The following is a 23,985-nucleotide window of genomic DNA, read 5'->3' as shown; positions in this document are numbered from 1 at the left end:
GTTGGGCTTGTTGAGCCTGAAGAAGAGAAGGCTCCGGGGAGACCTTATAGCACCTTCCAGTACCTGAAAGGGTCTGCAAGAAAGCTACAAGAAAGGGAGATTTTTTACAAAGGCCTGTAGTGATAGAACAAAGGGTAACAGGTTTAAACTGAAAGCAGGGAGATTCAGATTAGATATCAGGAAGTTCTTCCCGGAGAGGGTGGTGAGGCACTGGAACAGGTTTCCCAGAGAAGCTGTGGATGCCCCATCCCTGGAAGTGTTCAAGGCCAGGCTGGATGAGGCTTTGAGCAACCTGGTCTAGTGGAAGGTGTCCCTGCCCATGGCAGGGGGGGTGGAACTAAATGATTTTTAAGGTCCCTTCCAACCCAAACCATTCTATGACATGATTCTACAGAAATTTCAACTGAAAACCACCTATAGGTTAGACACAGAAATGCAACATACCAGTGTGGAAGAGCCCCACAGTGTCGCCTCTACTCACAGGAGCCACCCAAGGTCGATGCCCCTCTCTGCAGTGTATCAGCAGTCAAACAGCCACGTCTGCCTTGTGTCAGCACAATGACCTGTTATCATCCCCCATGTACAAGAACAGCATCGTCTGAGTTCAATGGAGCTGCTGTTGGATTATTAGGTTTGTCACTGGTTGGATTCAATTATTTCTGTGTTATTTGTGTAAGAGTAATGCAAAGAGGCTCCAGCTGAGACCAGGCCTCCGTTTTAGGAAAAGCTGGGAGAGTTTCTTTCTCCAGAAGGGCTTGCAGTTTCAGCTGATGATATGCAGACAGAGGGGAAGCAGAGGCATCAAGAAGTGATTTTATTATGGTTGCAGAGAAATACAGCCAACAGGCAGAGCCTAATTCTAAATGACACTTATATTAACAGGTATGGAGTTAAAACATAAATATATGCTCTTTCTTGATTAAAATAGAAGCAAGGTCATTTTAGATTTGAAACATAAAGGCGTATATAATATTACAAGAAAATGTATGTTAGAGTTACAGAAATGTTGCACTTTGTAAGCAGGAGGAAGGGAGAAAAATATTTTATTACCAGTTTCAGAAGACTCTTTAATTCTTATGTCCCAGCTGTGCTGTTGTCCTGCACCGATTCTAATAGAAAGTGCATGTTTTGATTTCCATTAAGGGGAAAAAAGCAGACTGGAGTCTTATTTTAGAATATATAAGCCTTAGAACAATGGTTTTCACCACAAAAATTATGCTAGAAGCCATTCTACATAGCTGACCCTGTAGTTACCTTAAGAACTAAAGCCACCTCTTCCAAAGCCTTGTTTGATGCCAGCTCAGGCGCTAGACTGGTTTGCAATCTTTGGCCTACTTCGCTTCTCTTACCAGTTTTCTCTGACTAATCACAGCCCTCAGAGACGCTCCTGAAGCCCAGGAAGGAAACCCTGCATACTGTGATGGACGAACATCTGACTCGGTGTCCTGCGGTAGAAATCAGACTCCTTAGAGCTGGGCGATCATCTTGAGCAGGTGTATGAAGCCGAACAGCCTCCCATCCTTGGCACCACGGAATGGCATAGTCCACAGGAGTTTAGATCCAGTTAAAATGGATGGTCTTGATCATTCTTTCACCGATAGTGTTCTTTTACGGACACCAAGAGTAGGTTTGTGTAAGTCCGACAGGACCTGTACTGCTACGTGGTGGAGATGTGTGCAGCATCCCCGATACTGTGTCTCATGGTGAGACCTCTTCAAAGCAGGACACAGTAGTTATTTGGCTGTGATATGCTCACAGGATTTTCTAATTAATAGGTGTTTTGCTACCTGCCGACCCACAATGTCAAAAGCCTTTTTCAGAAGCATTTGATTCCTGAAAAAAATTGGATGTGGACTCTTCTTTTGAAGATCTGGTAGAAACAAACATGTTTCAGGCATGCACTGTAAAGATACCACAGATTTTCCATGGTCACAGTGGCTGTTGAACTAGAAAATCCCTTAAGACTTATGGACTAAAGCAAAATAAATTCAATGCAGCCTTATTTCTTGGGTTTCTGTTAAATTCCCTCATAAAACACACCACTCATTAATTGACACAGAACTATATCCACTCCTTTTCACATTTTTAATTCTTGTATTTTTAATAAAAGCTTCCAACAGATTAAAAAACAAATCATGTCTTTACCTGCTCCTTCTCTTACTTGTTCAAGGTACTATTCATAATTTCCCCCTCTGTCAAGACTTAAATTGTCTTGTACACAAGTCACATGTTTTTATACTATTTTTATTAATTGCTCTTGAAGCTCTTTGCTTGCACTTCCTGGTTACTGAGTTAATAAAGCTGGGATTAGTTTATAGTTCTTAAAGGTAATTATGTGAATATCATATATATATATATAAAGGTATGTGTAGATATGTGTTTGTATATTCTACATATCCATAGCAATTCCCTGATACAACTGTCAGTGCGGAACTGTCTAGTGTCAGAATGAATGTTCATACATTGTGCAGGTGAAACAGATATATTTGCATTAACACATTTCAATTTTAATGCAACTGCATTTTTATTTCCCTTTTAAAAGCCGTTTATACGAATTCAACAACTCAATCAAAGCTGCACTCAAACTGCTTGCACACAAAAAATTACCCAAACCAAACCCCATAATCATTCTATGACTTTGTTTCAGAAGTCCCCATATTGACTTCTATAAATAAATCAGATTTTTTTTTTTTTTTAAATTCTTGGCACATACAGCGTTTCTTCACTATTTCAGTAGCCCTGTACTCTGGGACAAATTATTGCCTTCATCTGACAATATTTTCTTCCCTCTTTTAAATGAGGGCTCATCTCAGAAGATAAACTTATTTTCTGATTACTTAAAGGCATTTACATGACCAGCATTATATAGCTGCATGGCCAGCATATCTGACTACCCCAGCCAGCTGAAATCAATGTGCCTCCACTGCTTCCACCAGTTTGCTGTTGTCTCCTTTTACCCTGAAAGGTGACTGAGAGGTAACAATGATTTCTGCAAGTAGGAGCTGCCTGACTATTCCAGTTTAAATGCAAATAAATATCCTTCTGCACTTTAGGGAAAACATTCTAAATTAATAAGGCCAATCATTTAAAGATCCTAACAAGCAATTAGGCAGAAACAATGATATCAGAAAGATCAGTCTCTTTGTAGTATGTTGTTTTCACTCACATGAGAATTTTAATTAAGGTATAACCAAGTACATAACTGAAGTATAACCTGTACCCACACACAATTTTACTATACAGAATTAATCCAATACATTTTCCTAACGTTGTACAGGTAGCTAATTAACTGTAGATCACAAAACTGTCATAAGATTAACAAAATGCTTTTAAGAAGGTAGTAAACACTGCTCGCTGAGAATATTACTCTATTCAGTAGACAAGCGTTTGAACTTAATACACAGAGGAAAATTCCATTTCTCTTACAAAGAGACCACTGACCTCATTGAAAAAGGTGTTCACTGTAGCTTTCACAAAGCTCCCAACGAGGATGAGGAGCACATTGCACAATCAGCTGATACATGGGCTGAGAATCCACTCACCTGATGGCAGCAATGATAAATTACAGAAAACTACGTGGCTGAAGCTGAGAAAATACAGGATATTCACTTCGAAGAAGAAAATATTCCCAAGGTCACTTCGAAGGAGAAAATATTCCCAAGGTAGTATTTGCAGATTTTTGCCTGTGTGCTGTTTCAAATGCAAACTTGGAGTAACTTTAATAGGTAGTCATTTAAATACATCAAACACCACTCTACGATGAAAGATAACAAATGCAATCTTTTGAGTACGTATAGGTACTCACCCTATACAAACAGCAGAGAAAAACACAGGTCTGTCCTCAACTGAAAGATAAGATACTCTACACAGTGTTTGTGTGTATATATATAAACACATATGTAAACCTGCACATATAAATAAAGCAATAAATATATAAAATTCTTACCTAACACAGGTAAGACATTGTTAAGACATTACGTATACAGCATACAATATGCATCACACAATTATAAATAAAGACCATTTATATTTTTGTCGCTCTTTTTGCACTTCCTCAGTCAGCACTGCAATCCCTTCTCTACTGGCTATCAGGATTGCCATCTAGGATGTCTTAAAGCCAAAACCAGCAATACATTGATATTATGGCAAAAAATTGTGCATGGTGATGAGAGCAGTCGTTAGTAAATTGAAGGGGGCAGAAGAATTGGCTTCAACACTGGGGAAAAAAAAATATTATTTATATCAGTCATGCAATTGCAAGTTAATATTCAGTGACGTCAAGTAGTAACGTCACTCAACTGAGCGAGTTAATTCAATAAATAATGAGGCAGCTTAAGGGCCATTACAACAGGAGCATGTACTCCTCCTCTGACCAAAGCAGGGCCACACGGAACAACCAAATAGCCGCTGGCTGCTCAAGCAGCAGCAGGTTGTGTGAAGCTCTGCCAAGCTCTTCCTTCTGCTGACGTACTCGTAGGAGAACATCCAAGATGCACCATCCAACTCCAGCCTTTCCATCCCCTAGCACTGCTGTGTCAATGGAAAGGGCTACAAACATGCCCTGCTTGGGCAGCTCAGAGCTTCCGCAGGCACAGAGGATCCCTGACACATAGGGCATGGTTATGCAGGAGAACGGGTGAGTGGCTGACCGGTGTGTGAACTCAGAGGCAGTCCAAGCTTGTGCTCTGCTCTGGTCAGAGATTCCCATGGATAAAATGGATTTGACTGGCTACTTGAGTGAAATTCAGCCTATTTCAAGATTAAAGGAAAGCAATTTTCTTAGCTGGAACTTTTAAAGAGTGTAACATGGATACTACTATTTAACCAAAGAGGAAGAAACCCAGGTAAAATGATTGAAGTAATATCAGCTGCTTTGGGACCCTAGAGCAAAAAGCAGAACGAAGAACTTCCCTTTATGAGTTAAAAGCTAGCATTAATACACCTTCAACTTGTCTTTTACATTTATTTCCTCATAATTTGCAGTACAATATTAACTCCTTTACTCATATTTTCCATGAAAAAGACGTGGTACCAAAGGCACAGCACAAGCCACACTGGCAAACGCAGGACAGGATGGAATTATATATCAGCTGATCAGGTGCTTTACGAAAAAAGGCAGATTTATCAACACCAACAACACTGAGCTAAGTCCTCGATTTCCAACTCAGTCAGAATCTCAGTGCCCTTGTGGAATATCTGACTAGACTGAAATGTCTGAATAACTTAAAGGGATCATAACTCTATTAAAAATGGGACATTTATACATCTACAACATAGCCATCAAACCCTAAAAACGTGAACCTGAAAAAAAAAAAGCCCTTTGGAGCTTTGCCATTTGTGAGACTGTTACCCTCTACCAATGCCCCATCAGCCCTTCCAAGACACAGTGCTGCATACAGGTCTGGTGTCGCATCGTGCTTACACTGGGGACCTTGGTGTCAGCTTCCTGCCCCAAGCCTGCTCAGGATGTGCTACAGGCACTCCTAAAACCGCAGGACGTAGCTGACAAGCAGCCTGGCAAACCTTTTACCTACACTTAACACACATTTCTAAGCTTGGAACTTGAAATTAAAAAAATCCTTGCCTTCAGGAGGACCTATATATTTTTGTGGCAGATCGTGCGCTTGTCTTGAACATATCTGCAAATCAATGACTTAAAATTCTTTATTCCAAGAAACTCCTTCAGAATCCTCTTCAGCATAAGGAAAACATATCCCCTTTTCAGAAAACAAATTTGACCAGTAGGTTATAGGCTGACTCAGGTAGGGTTACTACCCAGTGGGATTCCTAGCAGGCAAGAAACAATAAAGTCTGAAATTAGTACTTGAATAAGACCTTTTGAGACAGAATAAGAAGTTTGGGGGGTTGTACCCTGTTGCCACAACTGCTCATATTTTGCAGTAGCCACTGCATAAAACCCTTAGTCATCAGAAGCTCCCACCTTGCTCAGTTTGAAGAACCAGACTTCACTAAATACATGTAGAGTGAGTTGGATGCGACATTGAGATCCACCGTGCCCCAAACCATCCCTTCTCTTATTGGGCTGATAACCTCCAAAACCCTAAAAAGGCAGCTTGAAAATATATTATAATGTAGTAAACTATTCAGTTGTTAGTAGTGATGCAAACTATCCTAACATATTATACACAGATATATACGTACCGCAGATACTTTTCTCCTCGTGGTACAAAGAGCACATCGTCGTAAGGCGGCTACAGGGCAGCTTCTCCAACACCCTGCTGCATGTCAGTGCTTCTTCATTGCTTTGCAAAGCAGAAAGAAAGGTGCCTAGGTACCTCTAGGTGTTGGAGGACTAAAGATGCATTACAACTGAAACACTCATTTGTTTACACTTACAAATCTATTTAAAAAAAAAATCCTTCAGAAATTTCCTTCCATGTGTTAAGTGGCACTACGCAACACACAGCCTTGTAGCTGAAAATACGTATCCTCCTGCAAGTATTAAACCTCACACCATTGCAATTTAGACCAAATAATGAGGCCCTCACCCTAACGTACGATGCACCAAGATTATGTCACAGTTATTTCAAAAAACTAAGTTGCAAGCTATTAAATTAAAATTGCATGAATAAACCAGGGAGTGTCCGTCCTGGAAGAAAAACCTGAACACACCTAAACGTGTAAAAAAGCCAGAGAGTGGTGAGGTGGTCCAGAACTGCATTTCACGGTTCATCTAAAGGATGGCACAAGGAGCACAAGGTTTTGTGTTCCCATAAATTGCTTCAGAAATAATAAAGAAGTGTTAAGCAAGTGATTCAGTAATCTCACCTATGTCTGATAAACAACAGTGAGATAAAAAAATAACTGAGAAAGGTAGAACCATAAACAGACAACACAAAATCAGAACAAAAACCCCAAACCTAAAATAACTCACTTTTTATTTCAATAAAGAAATTAAACTCAATCTTAGCAGAAATAGGACTCATACATAGCATCTGGCCATAAAAAAGGTGTATGTACACCACAGGAAAACAACATAGTAGAAAAGTGACTTTTTAAAAAACAACAATAAACCCAACACCTAAACTCAATTTTCTAAAGGTTGTTTCTCTTGAGAAGAATCCAGAATTTATTTTCATGCCAGCATCTTCTATACAGTGTAGAGCATTCAAATATATGCAATTCTGGTGGAATCAGAAGCTCCAATTAGCACGCCCAGCCATCCGCAGAATTCGGCAGCAGTTAAGGACGGAGACTCGGTTCTATCAATTCTGCCCAAGAACCACTTGTCTTTGTAGAATGTAGCAACCGTTGTGTAGTTTTAAAGCTCCAACAAAGAGGCAGCCTGGACTCACCTGAATAGCTATCTTTTCCTTTCTATCTTGATTTTCTTTGCAGATCTTGGCTTTATTGCGAGGTCTTGGGTAAAGTGATCGTTTAAAGGTGAGCTGTTGCCTGGATGTTTCCAAGAACATATAAATTACAACCACATTTACACTACTTCTCCTGTTATAGGCACGATTTCATGTCTAAGGTCAGTACATTTGATGATCAGTGCATCTGATCCCATAATACAGTAACATTATACATCTTGCATAGGTTTACAGACTTCGTGAAAGGCTAAGAGTGAATTCATATGATCCACTTTTCAAAGCTACAGATATTCACATCAAACAGCACCAGTCTCTTGTCACATGGCTCCAAATTGTCTTGAACAGTTTTACCCCTTGAAGTTCCTAATCCACTGTAACAATTTTTATGCAAGATACAACACGGTTTAAACGTGATACTATGTCCAACCTAAGACACACACATTCGCTTTTGACAATCTTTTCACTGAAGACCAAAACTTTTTACAACTTTAATTTTTAGGTCAGAGGCTGTTAATAGCTACTCCTCAGAAACACTGGGTTGATCTACAGCCCAGGGCAGCAGATCTGACCTAAGACCTAAATCTGTACTTTGAGAAACAGGGAGGCTGGTCAATCCTGTTCTATAGGGAAAAATACTACGTAGCCACAGTCCCTGCTGCGAAAGGCTCATGTGGAGCAGAGCTTGTGTTTTTGCAGCTTCTAACCCTTTAGGATCCACATACATGGTATGGTCATGTCTAGGGCAGCACACAGAAAACAAAACAGAAAAAGGACTGGAGCTCTGGAGAAGGAACCTGAAGGCCAGAAGGTTTCTAGATATAACTGGGAAATGTCTTGCTGACAGAAGAGTGATGGGAGACCAGCAAAGGTGAGCTCACCCGCACTGGACTGGGCCAGCAATCTGAACTAGTGAGGGAAGCTGGGGCTCTGCTGGACCAGTATTTCTAAAAATGGCAGACACATACTCTAAGGAAACGCAAGGAAGCCAGTGTTATGGCCATGTGTCATTAAAGAGCTGAATTTTTTATGCAACAGGATGCGTGAAGGTGAAATAATAGAAGAATCTTACAAGCTGTGAGATTACATTAACTTAGCTGGACACGCTAGTAATGTTTATTTCAATACGTGCCTCTACAGTACACCGATGCCCAGAAAAAACTTTCGGATGACTTTAAGGCAGATCATTGACATTCATAAGGAGTCAGAGCGTCTTGCTGGCCGTTTGGCTGCTTGCTTTTAGCCGATAGTTCCATAACTACACAGCTGCTCTTCCCCACGGTGGTAAAAGCAAGAGTCAAACTTGTGTCAGTTTGCCTGACTCAAGTGCTCTTCATAGGGCATCACCATCACCTAACCTTGCTGCTACCCAAGGTTAAAAAAAGAGATTAATCTGGTTTTTCAAATAGCTCAGTGTAAAACAAAGGCATGGAAAAAATAATGTGAGGAACTGCAATCTTCTCAACGATTCTGTCTGGACCATTAGAAACTTTTTATTTCATGGAAAGCTAATCAAAACAAACTCCTTTTTCTAAGATTTCTCATTAGATACAGTCCTGAAAATTATCATATTCCTGGCAAAAAAGCTGAGTGTAATTTTCTAATTTAACAAAATTGGTTTGTCCTCTACTTATACATAGGCACAACATTATAAATAATTACATTAATATTTTTTAAACTCCTTCCAATGAGACAAAAAATCTGTTTTGAAAGAGTCACCAGGAAAACCCCCCTCATCTCCAATATGAAATTAATTCCTTTATCCCCAGAAATCTAGACCTGAAAATTCTCTGTTCAACTCACCCTGTATTTGCAGTTCATTTCACTGTGCCAATAAAAAAGCTGTCTGGTATGGCTGCAGTTGATGGGGTCCGCAGTCACTGGTGAGGACTGGCATGTACTGGACCAGTTAACAGCCAGCCAGCCATGGAGCTCAGTACTCTTCAGCCCCTCGTACTCTGAACAGGCCTCCTTATTCTGCCAGCGACCGAAACCTGTGGCAGAACAAGACCTTTCTTTCAGCTTGGTGATGTTTCTAGTTAGCTCATAAGCACCTTCATGTACTTGCCCATTGGGATTATAGAACACTTCAGGTAGAACAAAATAAGACAGAGCCAATCAAATCAGTTAAAAGTATCTTATCCCAGGAAGTGATACCATTACACATCCAATGAATAACCTTTACTGGACTCCATGGAGTGCCAATTATTTATTTTCAGATGTATGTTGTTTAAAAAAGTCTGGACTACTTGACTTACAATTTTTATATAAATTACTGTGTCTTTCTGTTAACTTTAGATTTGAAGTTACTGAACATCTAATTTAACACCTGTGGAGTCTGGAGAGAAGAGTCACTGCTTCACTGATTTGCAGTTTTAGAGGAAAAAAAAAAAAAGAAAACACCAAAAACCATGATTAGCATGCAAGATGAGAGAGTCATTGAAATGGAAACAAAAATATTAATCAGAACTGTAGAAGTAGGAAAGTTTAACAGCATATTTGAATTCAGAATTATCTACAGCAGAACTCCAAAAGCTTGTATAATATTGTAAAACTCAAATCCTTCTCTCTCTGAACCTTTTCTTTATCTTTAAAATAGGGCATGGCTTTAGCAATTACACTACAAGTACACTCTCCGTTAGCCAGAAAACAGGGTGCAGACAAGTTGTACACAAACCCGAATTTACTGAAGATCTACGTTTAACTGTAGGGCAGAAATCAGCTCTTTTTAGCTGTGAAAATCATTCCATTTGGTATGACTCATTCTGCTCATTATGTTTCCTTACATTTAGACAGACCATAATGTATCTTTCACTTATACAAAGAAAAGTGAGAGTTAATGGCACAAAACAAGATTTGTTTTGAAAAAGAATACAAAATATTCCAAAGGTGCACTCAGGATCTACAGATCTTCAGAAATTTTAATTCACTGTAAGACAATAAAATATTCTGTCTTCAGATGTTACAAGACTGTTCGGAAAAAAGTAAATAGGGTTTTTTGCTTGGTTCCTCTCACCTGGCTTAGTGTCTAGGACAGTACAGATGTAAATGAAAGTCTAGGAAAACTGAACTGCTGTTTCGCTTTATTGCTGAGGGAATAAAACAAAAGAAAATCAAATCTCAAGTTACACACAGGAAGTTTTAATTAACAGAGACTCTAAGTGAAAAGGATATTAAATACTTATAGGTTAATTCTCTGCCTCAAACTAGTTTTGCACAGATGTAGTCCCAAGACTACTAAGATTCACTTCTTCAGCCTGCCAGCACACAAATACAAAGTGTTGTACGAACACTTGCACCATACGGTAAAAGGATTTGTACCCATTCTTCTAGCTTTATTCATCCATCTGAGAATAAAACTCTTTTTTGTAAGAGAAAAAGCAGTATCATAATGTAAGTTTCAGTTTAAATGAAGTATGGAAAAAACGTTTTTATATATTAAACACTTGTTGATTAGTCAACAACATTACTGTAGCTCTGCTCCCTGTTCCTAGCATGGGTAATTACTGAAGTGTAAGAACCACAGGCATGGAGAAGCAGAAAAGACTTTTCTCTCAGAACTCCAGTGAGGAAACATCCATCTTCCTTACGATCATGATAAAGGATGTGCTTTGAGCAGCCTGACCCAGGAGAAGCTGTCCCTGCCCATGGCAGGGATCATCTAGTTGGAACTAGATGATCTTTAACGTCCATTCCAACCCAAACCCTTCTATGATACTATGAATGTCAATTTTAAAAAGGTGAAAATCGGACTGCTAGTTGAAATAAGGAAAAACATGTTTCATTTACACATGTGCACTTATTCCCACACTCTGAATTATGTAGAGTAACAGCATAAAAACTATGACAATTTCCTTTTTCTTATAACCTTCTTATCTTGAATGTGAATTCTGTTTCACTGGACTCTCAGGCTTAGAACAAAAATTATCCCAATATGCAGAATCCTCAGGTGCGACTGGAATACCAGATGCAACTAAATCTTCAAAAGTCAGTAATGTAAACTGTGGTTGGTTAGGCTCCATGGTATATACCTAAGGAAAATACATATTAGTATTGCGTGAATCAATAAATTTCAATTTTCTTCCTGCAATATTCCTTGCCCAGTTTAAACTACACATTGCTTACTGAAGAAAAATGAAAGTATTCCAGGTGAGACAATTGTCACTGTCCCTAATCTAGGCTATACAGTAACTAATAGAAGCATGTAAGAGGCCACACAGAAAAACCAAGTTTTTCTTTGAAACTCAGTTCAGAAAACTGAAAGAATGAGGGATTGAGAATGCTGCAAATACCAAAAACCAAGGATTTAAGTCCAGGATAAAAAGAAGAAAACACAGACCAACAAACAAACTGTACTTCATTCTCCGGCAGACATGATTACTTGAGATGACAGCGTGAAGATTTATTCCACTAGAGGTGTCCCTATTCATACTCACTTTAATACCAGCAATCACTGGGGTTGTGCATGCTTCTCTCCAGCTCATGCTACTTAACGACAAAAGTGATCACAATCAGCGATTCCCAGGGTTAAATCCAGATTAAGTGCAAACTGAGATACTGGAGATGAGAGTGTCCTGGCCTCTGCATTATTTTCATCGCTTCAAGCAAAGTCATGTTTCAAAGAAAAAAGGTTTGGTTTTTTGAGCACATGTTCCTGTGCAGCCTGCTGTATGCTACCTGCAAGCGCAATTCCTTCCAAACAGCAGGGCAACTAGTAGAGCTGCACAAATCAAACATGAGTATAGCTGATCCTTCTAAAGTCTGCATTTGCTCAAGCAACACATTCTTAATGTTTAATATTCGGTAGAATTTAGCAGGGCCACTCTGCAGCGGGGTTATTCAGTACATGACACACACTGACACATTTTTGATGCAGGCTAAGCTACTGTTGGCTACCTGGGGAGTGAATACTGGTGCCTGGTGATCGCAGAATGGGTAAGATTGGAAGGAAGCTCTGGAGGTCATCTGGTCCAACCACCCTGCACAAGCAAGGACACCTACAGCCATTTGCTCCAGACCACATCCAGAGTATCTTTTGAATATCGCCAAGGATAGAGACTCTACAACCTCCCTGGGCAATCCTGTTCACCTTCACAGTGAAAAGGTGTGTTTCCTGATATTCAGAGGGAACCTCCTATGTTTCAGCTTGTGCACACTGCCTCTGGTCCTGTAAATGAGTGCCAATGAAAAGAGCCTGGCTCCATCCAATTTTCACCCTTCCTTCAGGTATTTAGGAATGTTATTACGATCCTGAGACTTGACTTCTCCAGGCTGAACAGTCCCAGCTCTCTCAGCCTTTCTTCATAGCAGAGACATTACAGTCCACCATATTTGTGACCCTTCACTGGACTCGCTCCACTATGTCCATGTCCCTCTTGTACTGGGCAGCCCAGCACTGGACACAGCACTCCAGATGTGGCCTCACCAGTGCTGAGTAAAGGGGAAAGATCACCTCACTCAACCTGCTGCCAGCCTTTTTTGCTGCAAGGGCCCACTGCTGGTTCATGTTCAATCTGTTGTCCATCAGGACCCCCAGTGCCCTTTCTGCAAAGCTGCTTTCCAGCTGGGCGGCCACCTGCATACACTGGTGCCCAGGGTTGTTCCTCCCCAGGGGCAGGACTTTGCACTTCTCTTTGTTGAACTTCATGAGATTTCTGCTGACTCATTTCTCCAGTCTGCTGAGGTCTCTCAGGATGCCAGCAAAACTCCCTGACATATCAGCCAATCCTTCCAGTTTAGTGTCGTCAAACTTGCTGAGGGTACACTGCCCCATCATCCAGACCATTAATGAAGATTTTAGATGGGACTGGATCCATTTACGACTTGCTGGGTACACCATTAACAGTTACTGGCATCCAACCAGACTTTGTGCCACTGATCACCACTCTCTGGGCCCAACTGTTCAGTTTTCAGTGCAGTTCACTGTCTGCTTAGCCAGTACATACATCAACAGTTTCTCTAGAAGGATCTTATGAGAGGGAGTGTCAGAGGTAGAAAGTACTGAAGTCCAGCTAGATAGTACCCACTGCTCTCCCTTCACCTACCAGGCCAGTCATTTTATTGTAGAAGCTTACCAAGTTGGTCAAGCATGACTTTCTCTTGGTGAAACTACACTGACTAGTCCTAAGGACTTACTTGTCCTTGGTGTGCCTGGAAACAGTTTCCAGGATTAGCTGCTCCACTAAACTTCCAGAGATTGCGGTGAGGCTGACAACCCTGTAATTCCCTGGGTCCTCTTGAAGATAGAGTGCCATTTGCTTTCCTCCAGCCTTTGAGCACTTCTCCCCGTTACCATGATCAACCAAAGATTATCAAAAGTGGCCTTGCAATGACATCTATGAGATCCCACAGCGCTCCGAGTGCATCCCTAAGGGCTCATGGGCTTATGTACATCTAGTCTGCTTAAGTATCCCATGATCCTCTTGCACCAAGGGTATGTCTTACAGCCTGTCTTTCCTAAAGAACCTGTGCCCCTTGTTTGCAACACTCCAGCCATGGGAGCCATCCCACCACGTCTCCATGATTCCAGCAAGATTGTAGTCCTGAAAATGCACACAGATGTCTAACTCATCATGTTTATTGACCATCCTGCATGTGTTAGTGTACAGGCACTTTAGAGAGGCATCCCATCATACTGAGTTCCTGGAGAGTGTTTGGAGAATTTCTCCATAATGGTGCCTTTAGGTACTTGCTTGCTTACATGCAAGTGCTGGAGATGACCCTGCCTAAGGCCCGTTTTATTGATTTTGTTAACCCTTCCTGTCACATCAATGAAGGTAGGTCAGTAAAAGAGCAAAAATATCCATTCTCTGCTTCAGTGTTTGAGTAGTAAGTTACTTTCAGGAACAGAGAGACAAAAAATGGTTTGTGTTTGTTGCAGCAGCACAGCAAAACACAAAGTTATCCAATACAAACTGAAGGCAAAAGTTAATTGAGCTGTCTGTCACTTTACATCCTCACACAAGCAACACTGTGTTGAGACATTCCTATTCATCTGGCACACTGAAGATGCGGTAAAGAGGCAGGAACTGTACCTAGAGCCATGCAAGTGACATTACAGATACATACCAAATAGGAACTAAGCCTTGGAGCTAAACATATTGTTAAGAAAGAGACCTAGTTTCAACTTCAGCAGATGCTTGTCTGAAGACAAGTGTGTTCTGACTGGATTCATCAGAGGTCCTGTGAAATTTAGCAAGTGATAGACTAAAAGATATTTTATAGCCAACACAGGAATTATAAAGAATTATAAACTCAGCCATCTTTCACTGAGACCTGCCTCAGATAAGTGTCTAGATGTTGGTAAGAGCACAGATAAATGTTCTGCCTCTTCAAGCATATAGCAATCACTAGTGGACATTTTGTTAAGATTCTTGACACCAGAGAAGTTAAATTATAGTGTTGTGAAGTAAAAACTGGTTTTCCTATGAACTGTAGGTACTTGCTATCACGTTGGAAAGAAAGCTCACTGAAAGTACAATTTCTGCAAGCAGGACACAGTGAATTATTCCTGTGATACCAGAGAGGGAAAAGAGACAAGCACTGACATCCTGAAGTAATAGCATAATGTCTAAGACGAAGCACACCTTTTCCTCTCAACACATCTAGCAATGCATAGAATCCTTTTTTAATGTTCTGTTACAAAGAGAGAAGGCCACTTTAGTTTCCTTCTCATTTCTCTTAAGAGTCCTGAAAAGGCACAGTGCGATAGTAAAGGAATTTTCACTTCATTTCTATACTGGGGAGTCACAGAGTGCACTTGCCCTATTTAAAATGACCTTTTTTCAGTGAAATGAGCTAATGAAATATAGGTCACCACAAATGCAGTCAGTGGACAAGTATGCCGTTGAGCATTTCCTTGATTCAAAGACTTTTCATCATAACTCTTCAAATAATAATGTTAAGATGTGACAGTGATGGTGAAGGTCAATACTTAAAAATCCTAGATTTGTGTAGAATACTTAGGTAATTATCTTTAGAAATAATGGACACCACCTTTTCACCTCAGACTGACATTTATCAGTGTTCCTGTAGGAAGGATGATATGCAGCCCCACAGGGAACGTCAATGTCTGTCAAACAAAACCCACATTTTCTTAAAGAATATTTGAGCACTGATTTACCACAGGAAATCCTCAAAGGTAGTTTATACCTCTTTTTTAATCTAACGAGTACTAGTTAAAAAGTCTGTCTGTGTTATCCATGATCACAGACTCAGCCTTTATGACTACCGATAGATGTATGCATGACCACTTTCATCCTTTTATCCATTCATTACTAATTTGTTTTTCCTAGTTCCTGGCAGAACCTTTGTATCTAAATAACACAAAACAAGTAACCCAGTTCCTTGTGAGCAATTGAAACACCACAGACAAATGTGGCAATTCGTCACACTTTCCTTTTCTGAGTGTCTGGCTATTTCAGCTACAACTTGCCAGACTGCCTCAAATTTGACTTTTACTGCTATTTCCATGACCCAGGTCTTTGTTAAATTACACAGAAAATCCTGAGAACTTTTAAGTAGCTTTGTTGCTTCTCTCAATAAAAAGACCACATGGAACAAAGACTAACGCTGCTGTTCTTCCCATCTGTTGCTTGTTCTTGCTTTGTCTCAAGGGTTATCTTGTCATAACAGTGTTTGAGAGACGGATCTGCTCTGGGATACATACACTGACAGTCGCCCATTAAAATCAACATGGTGAGGTGCCATACTAGTTTAGCAGTCCAGATTGGTTCACTCTCTCCATTTCCCTCTGTGAAAACCATCTTTCCTACATGAGTACTAGCAGACTGTGACAAAAAATCACTTAGTCTTCCCTTGAATAAACACAGTGAACGTTGTAACACATACAGATTTGACATCATTTGTTGCTGTCCTCTGAAACCCTTCCTCCTTCCCAGACCTTTCTTGAAACAGGCACTACAGAACTAGAGGCAAGAGTTTGGTAACGTTCCGGTTAATACTGTGCTTAAGATAGGCTTTCTCCTCGGCCTTATATCTAAGATAACACACTTTCAGCTACAGCATCAGGCTAAGTTTATGTTCAAGTGTTTAGTTACCAAGACCCAAAAACATTGCATAATTTCTTACATCAAAATGCTTCTGTCCATATCCCTCCTGTTTCCCAAGAGCCACTGCAACATGATGATGGTCATCTAACCGGGTTTCCTAGGAAGATGAAGAATGGCAATGTAAATGCATTCTTTATTCTGTTTCCAGCAAAGACTATGTAAATGTTTAGAATGTGGTTCAGAACAATACCAAAACATCATTTAAAATACTTTAAAATAACGACATTCAAAAAGCAATAGTCCTTTTTAGCAGTTCTATTGGAGAGCTCAAGGATGCAGATACATTAAAAGTTAGCAGGGCTGAACTGGTTACTACAGGTCAGCATCAGCTCACCCACTTGCAGATATTTATATTCAGTTTTGTCACCTTAGCATTGCTTTACCACTCCTTTCTAAGTCACAAGCCATAGGACCCATCTTAGCTACCTGTTTTCCAATGAGGTTACCTGGGAACTTCTGGAAGATATTCTGGAAAACAACAATCTAAGTGTAAACTGTACTAATGACTCTCTCAGTCTTGACTTCAGACAGCATGCAAGATCACAACTTCAAATCTCTGACATGGCAGTCTGAGAATTAATCTGTGTAAATATGAATCAATTTTCCTCAAAAAGACCTTTTAGATATGTAACTATATATTTAGTAATATAGTTTATCTATATAATAGTTTTGTTTAAAAGTGTTTCCCTCTAGAAAAGCTAAGAATTCATCCTAAAAATTAATTTCAGAAAAAAACCCACTTTTACATACTGTTTCTGAATAACATTTATTTTATAGTCAAGTAAAAAAAAAGATCACACAATTTCTGCAGCAACTCTCTAAAATGTAAATCAAGAATAACAAGTATTTTATCTAGAAAAATGAACAATTTAGAAATCACCATTAATCTGAAAATCAGCTGGTAGTCTGGATGTTCTTCTGGGGGATATGACTGAACCTCCAATTTCCACTTCCTTGGAAGATACTCTAACTGCACTATATTATAATATAAAGAAAGCATTATGATGTCCTATTTCCTCTGCCAGGCTGTTGGTTACCTTCCTCCTCCCCTTCCCTTTCAATCTAAGCAAAAGATCTTTTAAAACAATGCTGTCAGGCTGCATTAGGCTTCCCTACAGTTCATCTACTACGTAGGATTTTCAAAGACTTCAGCTGCAGGGACACCATTTCTGTGATTCCCAAACAGTCCTGTATATAAAAAAAGGTGCCAAGATGCTCAGCTCAACCCTACTCAACCCAGCTCAGCTCAAACCGCAGCTGCTCTAGCCATGTGTAGCAGCAGTATCGCTAGGGGCTTGGGAGTCTTTACCAGCAAAGATGTGGGTGTCTTAGCAGATAGGTGCTGGCGTGGGAATAAAACTGTGGTTTCACTTTGATCTCTTCAGCACCAAAACTGTGCCTGTTTGACAGACTTATCAGAAAACTTTGTATCCCTCACCTACTTAAAAACAAAATGTCATGTTCATGTTGTTTTACCTTTCTGCAAAGCACTAGTAAGAAAACGACTATTTCAACTGTGCCTAGATTGGGGAAAATATTAAATGTACATGAGAAACACTAACAAATCTGCAGTGTAAGTGGTATTTTCCACAGCTGCAAGAGCTGTAGGTGCACTTACTATGAAGCATTTTACTAGGATTTCTATCCCTTTAATAGGGTACAAGACTGAAAATGAGTCAAGCATAAAGAATGCTACCTCAGACTTGAAGAAATCTAACCATTTTGAACATCACCCACATTTCTGTAAGTTCCTCAAAAATAAAAACACTCTATGAAAATCAGATGTTTGATCAAGTGTTGCTAAACAATTTATATAGTTCTAGGGTCGCAGCGTTTTGTGTTTGTCTAGATGGAAAAATGACTACACCCAGTTTTTCATAATTTTGACCCCTTCATTAATTTTCTGCACATCCAAGAGGTTAAAGACTGATCGGAACAGTGGCACAGTACAGCACATTCAGCAGTGGTCTACACCTGTAGTCAGAAATCTGCAAACAAACTGTGTTACAGCTTTATGCTAAACTCACAGGAATTTCTTTTTGTGAAGTGAACTTGAGTTACTTCTTGTTTGTGCAACTAAAACAATATAAAAGTCTCTATAATATGTTTAATAAACTCATTTTTTGTCAGCTCAAAGCTGCATTTAACAGGCAGTGACTCTAGATAACGGGGACCATTGCCCTGCAGAGACTACTTCACATATCCTCTGTGGTCACAGAAGTTTTCAGCACCTTACAATAAACCATAGCAAACTATGCCCTTATTCTTATCTTTGCTGCTTCAGAGAAATATAAACCCAAACCAAATACAGAAGGGAAGGCCCTTTCCTGGCCACTACGAGCAGCCAGAAAAAAACTTAAGGCATGGCATTAATGAATCATACTGAAACCGTAAAAAGCAGTGCATCAGCTTGCTTCCCTACTCATCTGGAGATGTTGCTAACCAGCTAATAAAGTAAACCCAGCTTCTTAAATGTTTTAAATCATCTGAGATAGATGATTAAACAAAAAGAGAAAGAGGGCAATGGTACAGAACTCCTTTGAGGTAAAAAGTTTGTTTTGTTAATCACAGCATCATAGAATGGTTTGGGTTGGAAGGGATCTTAAAGATCACTTAGTTCCAACCCCCCTGCCATGGGCAGGGACACCTTCCACTAGACCAGGTTGCTCAAAGCCACATCCAGCCTGGCCTTGAACACTTCCAGGGATGGGGCATCCACAGCTTCTCTGGGCAACCTGTTCCAGTGCCTCACTACCCTCTCCGTGAAGAACTTCTTCCTGATATCTAATCTAAACCTCCCCACTTTCAATTTAAACCCGTTCCCCCTTGTCCTGTCACTACAGGCCCTTGTAAAAAGTCCCCCCTAGCTTCCTTGTGGGCCCCCTTCGATTCCTCTCTAAGATGCCTATGTATAAATCAGAAAACACATAATGGATCAAAATTTGGTTTTCTCTGCACAGAACCGAAGTGTTACCAGATCTGTTCAAGCTACAGGCACACAAAGACTCATAATGACCTCATTTCAAAGGCTGGGCAGAATGATGTGTCTGGGACTTAAATCATTCTGAATTCACTCAACATCAGACAACTTATGAGGGAAGCGTACCTTCCTAGCCAGCAGAACTGATTGCTCTGGGAATCCAGTTGGATTAGCTGGTCTTAGAAGTGAAAGTTTTCATTCTTATTTATTTCTGACAGTACAAAAGGATTAACTTCTCTTAGTGAGGGTGAAAGACTCCATTATAGTTACATACCAACAACAATCCTAAACATGTTTCATATTGTCCCAGGTAGCCTCAGTTTGAAATACATATTCAGGATGTAATGTATTTGCATACAGACAAACCAAGCAAGTATTTGTTGTGGAAAAATGCAAACAATTATTTGTGTAGCAGCAGTGATGCCAGGTGATTCTTAATCCCTGAGTGAGGTTTAGGAGAGATTGGCTACTTCCTTTATAAACTGTTTGCAACCAAAATTGAAAAAGGGATCAAAACAGAAACATCTTAAGTCGCATTTAAGATTCTTCTTTAATACAGAACCCAGTAAGTGCTACCCAGCTATTATTTCTGATTGACTGTAAAAAACTGGTAACAATAAGGGAAGAATCATGAATAAAATTAACATTTTGCAACCAGTAGTTAGGAATTTTTTCCCCTCATATCAGATCTGCTACAGATATATATTGTAAACTTATCTTTATCTCCTTAAATTATGAAACTTGCTATAATTTCCATCAATCAACTTCTTTCAATTTTATTAAAATTAACTAGAACTTCATTCCATAAGTTTATTTGTTTCAAAGGAAGTAAATGGAGCATAAACACTTACCCATAATAACAATCATCACCAGAAAAGTTACTTCATCCTAAATTAATACCCTGATACAAGTACTGCATCATGCTTCACTGGACTAGTAAATTTTTAATTATTACTAAACAAATTCACCTTTTTAAAATGAGGAAGGTGTGCACTGCCTATGTGAATAAAGCATATTTAACACACATAGTGACATAATCTTAAAATTAATTCCGTATTTTTAAATTAAGTTTTACTGAATTTTTCCTCCTACTCCTTCCAAAACAGTTGGAGAGAATCTGAGTAGCAATCTCTATAGTACTATATGAAAACAGGTGCCTAAAGCTAAACCAATCAATCAAGATCAAACAACGAGAGGCTGTTTCTGAGCTACCGCCCCCTATCCAAGCTCAAAAATACAGGAAGAGTGGAGGAGGGCAAAGACACTTCAAACAAAGCTAAACCCTTGGTAAAGGGACTGCAAACATTCAACTACACACCAAGGTAGTTCACTTGGTATTTACAAGAAAATAACAGAAAATTAAATTATTTTTATTTTTAAATGATCACAGAAAATTCTGTCTCCAATATGAACAGGCTTTGCTCTTCTTGTGAACAGTTACAGGGTGTGTGAACAGCGTCAGCTTTGATTTGCTCTGATTCACTAGTGCCTCTCAACCTTCTAGGCATGACAAGTATACGGTGGCAGATCTTTTTCTAGTCTTTATGCTTTTGTTTTTATCACACGGTACTTTCTGAAGGAGATGTCAGAATATTTTGTATCATTTAAATGGGTAAAATCCCCTTATTTCTCCCTTCTGTTATTTGGTAAATCAGATTCTCTTTAAAACTGAAATAATATAATCCAAAACATGCTGTAATTGCATTTTAAACACCTTTGCTCTCTTTGTTCATCTCCTATCATAAAAACAGAAGCAGATCTGAAAATTAAAAGTGTAAAGTAAAAGAAGTCTTTTTTTTTTTTTTGATACAAAAGTTTACTTGGCAAACTCAGCATAACAGGAAAACACAAGGAAAATACTATACGAGTAATATGCAGTCTTACGGGTGATTCTTAATGCCTTCTCTTGGGTGACTCTTCCAGATTTCTCAAAATTAGTGCTTTCAGTTAGCAAGTGGTTTCAAGAGTTTTGCTCAAGGGCAAATAATGAAACAAAAAATACTTTTGTAATAAAGCAAATGGGCACAAAATTGAAAGAAACTTGGGAGAAGACAAAAAAGTAGTGTGATCCTTAATTTTAGGCTGGGAATTAGTAATTGAAAAAGTAATTAATTTTTTTCAATTTCATTTTAATAAATGTTGATATTTAAATGAAATTATATCCCAATTGAGCTTGTATTTAAATTAAACTTGATCCTTTCTTTGTAATACTACAATCTGTCTCGTTATAGGGCTGCGCTCTTGGGAAGTAGGAGGGAAAGAATGGAAGAGGAGACATTCCTCAGATGAAAATTAAATTAAGCTTCTAGCAGTAATTACTAAGTAACAAGGAAAAATCAAACAATTATAAAGCATTTAAGTAATACAGGTAGCTATCTACTACATCCTCTTCAGGTTATTTTAGTCAACCAGCCACAGGCCTGTCAAAGAGCAAAATTAGGAGGTTCCAGAAGTTAATCGAAAGAGGCAGATGCTTCCTTGACAAGGGTACACTGTTAGCATTAATACAGGAAGTGTCCTATTACACGATGTGTCACTCTTTCCTAAAATTTTCTTTTGTCAGTCTGTAATTCCAACTAGTGAATTTCATTACACACTCAATTCCTAGAGAGTATGGCAATATCTGTAAGAGGGCTGATTTAGTATGGGTAGAATTTAAAAATAGCACAAACCCAAATGTGGGTAGAAATGCTGAAAGGAATGAACTGTGAAGAGGTCAAATTATAGAATCACTCAGGTTGGAAAAGGGTCTTAAGATCATCAAGTCCAACCACTAACCTAACAATGCGAAGTCCACCACTAAACCATGTCCCTATCAGTTCTTTTCCTCTATACTACCTCAGATGCTGTTGATCATTACCTACCAAATCTAACAGGATAGATGTATGAGTGATAAGTCTCAAAAAATTTCAAGAAGGAAAACCAAACAAAACCTCAAAACCCGACACTCTCAAGATGTGAGCCCAAACTAATGTCCCAGTTAAGCAAAAGCAAGGTTTTTGCAGCTGTCCATTCCCACAGACAGCAGCCAATCAGCACACCCTAACTCCAAACCCACAAAAGCATGTTTCTACCAGCTTGTATGTCAAGAAGAAAGAAACCCAAAGGAGCTGAAGACACTTTCTCCATTTTAAACATTTAACATGAACACCAACCAACGCAGTTAATCACTAGTCCCATTCTAGAACAGCTAATGAGTAACTTTAAAATCTTAGACACTGTTCAGAAGTCAGGTCTGAACATATTTCAGTGAACTACCTGCATGCCCGAGGATGAATTTCATAGAGTGCAAGAAATATACTCAAGGAACAGCAAAAATAAAAAGCCATTATGATCAACGTATCTCTGGGCTGGTTTTGCGATCACCAAAAATACTTTAAAATCCTGTGGTTTTATACCCTAAGTTTGGACTGATACATGTTTAGTGTGGTTATACAGAATAAAGGGTGTGAAGCTGCAATTTAAAAAAAAAAATATCAAATGTGAAATGCAACCATAGGGTGTTGAGACTGTTTATCATTACTGAAAAGATAAAATGGAATTTTTCTTACCTCAAATGTCCACCCTTCTTCTGTGTCTCCATCCAGAAGCATTTTTGTCTCCTTATACACCTTCCCTATTTCCAGTTGCAATGGGGATACATTAAATTCAATTCTTTGCAAGTTAAAGCCAATTCCAACTCCAATAGCCTTTAAGAAGCTTTCCTTTAAGGCCTAAAATACATAATAAATGTATTTTATTCATACTGCTGTTTTAAAAGTGTTCTGTAAACATTACTTCTGAGCAGACACTGTAGACCAAATACATTTTAGACTTTATACTAGTGTAAATGTGAGTGTAGACTGATGCAATTATCAAGAGAAACAGTGACCAGCATTGTTAATACCTAGCCTAACTTGCTGAATTATAACGAACAAACAACCAGACTTATAGTGGCACATCCAGATATGAACCTTTTACCCTGTTGTGGGTATGTGTTTAAAATTACTCAAAAATCCTTCCAGAAACGTCAGCTGTACTATGGTTCTCAAAGTTATTCTGACATTAAAAAAAGCACTAAAATATAAACCCCATTAAAATATTTTCTTCACATGAATATGTAACTATAAAAAGGATACAATTTTACCATAATGAAAATAAAAATAAAGTATTACCAAAAGAGAGAGTGAAGGTTGTAGCATTGCAGTCTTGAAATAAAAAAGTATTACCCAGTGCCGGTGAAACATATCCAGCTGCATCCATTCATTACTCATAGACTTGATTACACTCCACTCCGTTTCAGTAAACTGTCGCTTCATGATGCGAAAGAAATTTGGAATTGAGTTACTACCTATAAATAAAAAAGAGATATTTAAAGATATTTTAATAGTAATAATAAGCAAATGAATTACCTCATGTTATTGCTCCTACGGAGAAAAAAAATTCTGAGCCAACTCTGCTCTACAATCTGAATTTATATAGCCTCAAAGCACTGATGCTGATGGCTGTTCAGGAAAAAGTGTGAAAAAACCTCACCATTCCTATAGAAGAATTACTAAAAATGTGAAATTAAGTCAAACATATTATGTATTTTCAGCATTCTCTAAATAGAAAGTATTTAACC

The 23,985-nt window shown here is 39.0% G+C and overlaps 1 protein-coding gene across 1 annotated transcript; it reads right to left on the bottom strand.

Moving 5' to 3' along the window:
• Positions 1-11,203: 11,203 nt before the first annotated feature.
• Positions 11,204-23,716, bottom strand: AASDHPPT (aminoadipate-semialdehyde dehydrogenase-phosphopantetheinyl transferase; the record flags this gene model as incomplete). Its single annotated transcript, XM_010159254.1, has 4 exons — positions 11,204-11,362; positions 16,422-16,499; positions 22,934-23,095; positions 23,591-23,716. Coding segments are annotated over 4 exons (525 nt in total), but the record flags the coding sequence as incomplete, so codon positions are not given.
• Between the last annotated feature and the right edge of the window lie 269 nt (positions 23,717-23,985).

This window comes from Eurypyga helias, unplaced genomic scaffold (genome assembly GCF_000690775.1).
Source record: "Eurypyga helias isolate BGI_N326 unplaced genomic scaffold, ASM69077v1 scaffold12299, whole genome shotgun sequence".
Lineage (NCBI taxonomy): Eukaryota > Metazoa > Chordata > Aves > Eurypygiformes > Eurypygidae > Eurypyga > Eurypyga helias.
Note: the sequence above shows the minus strand (reverse complement) of the source record. Positions and strands in the feature narration are given on the sequence as shown.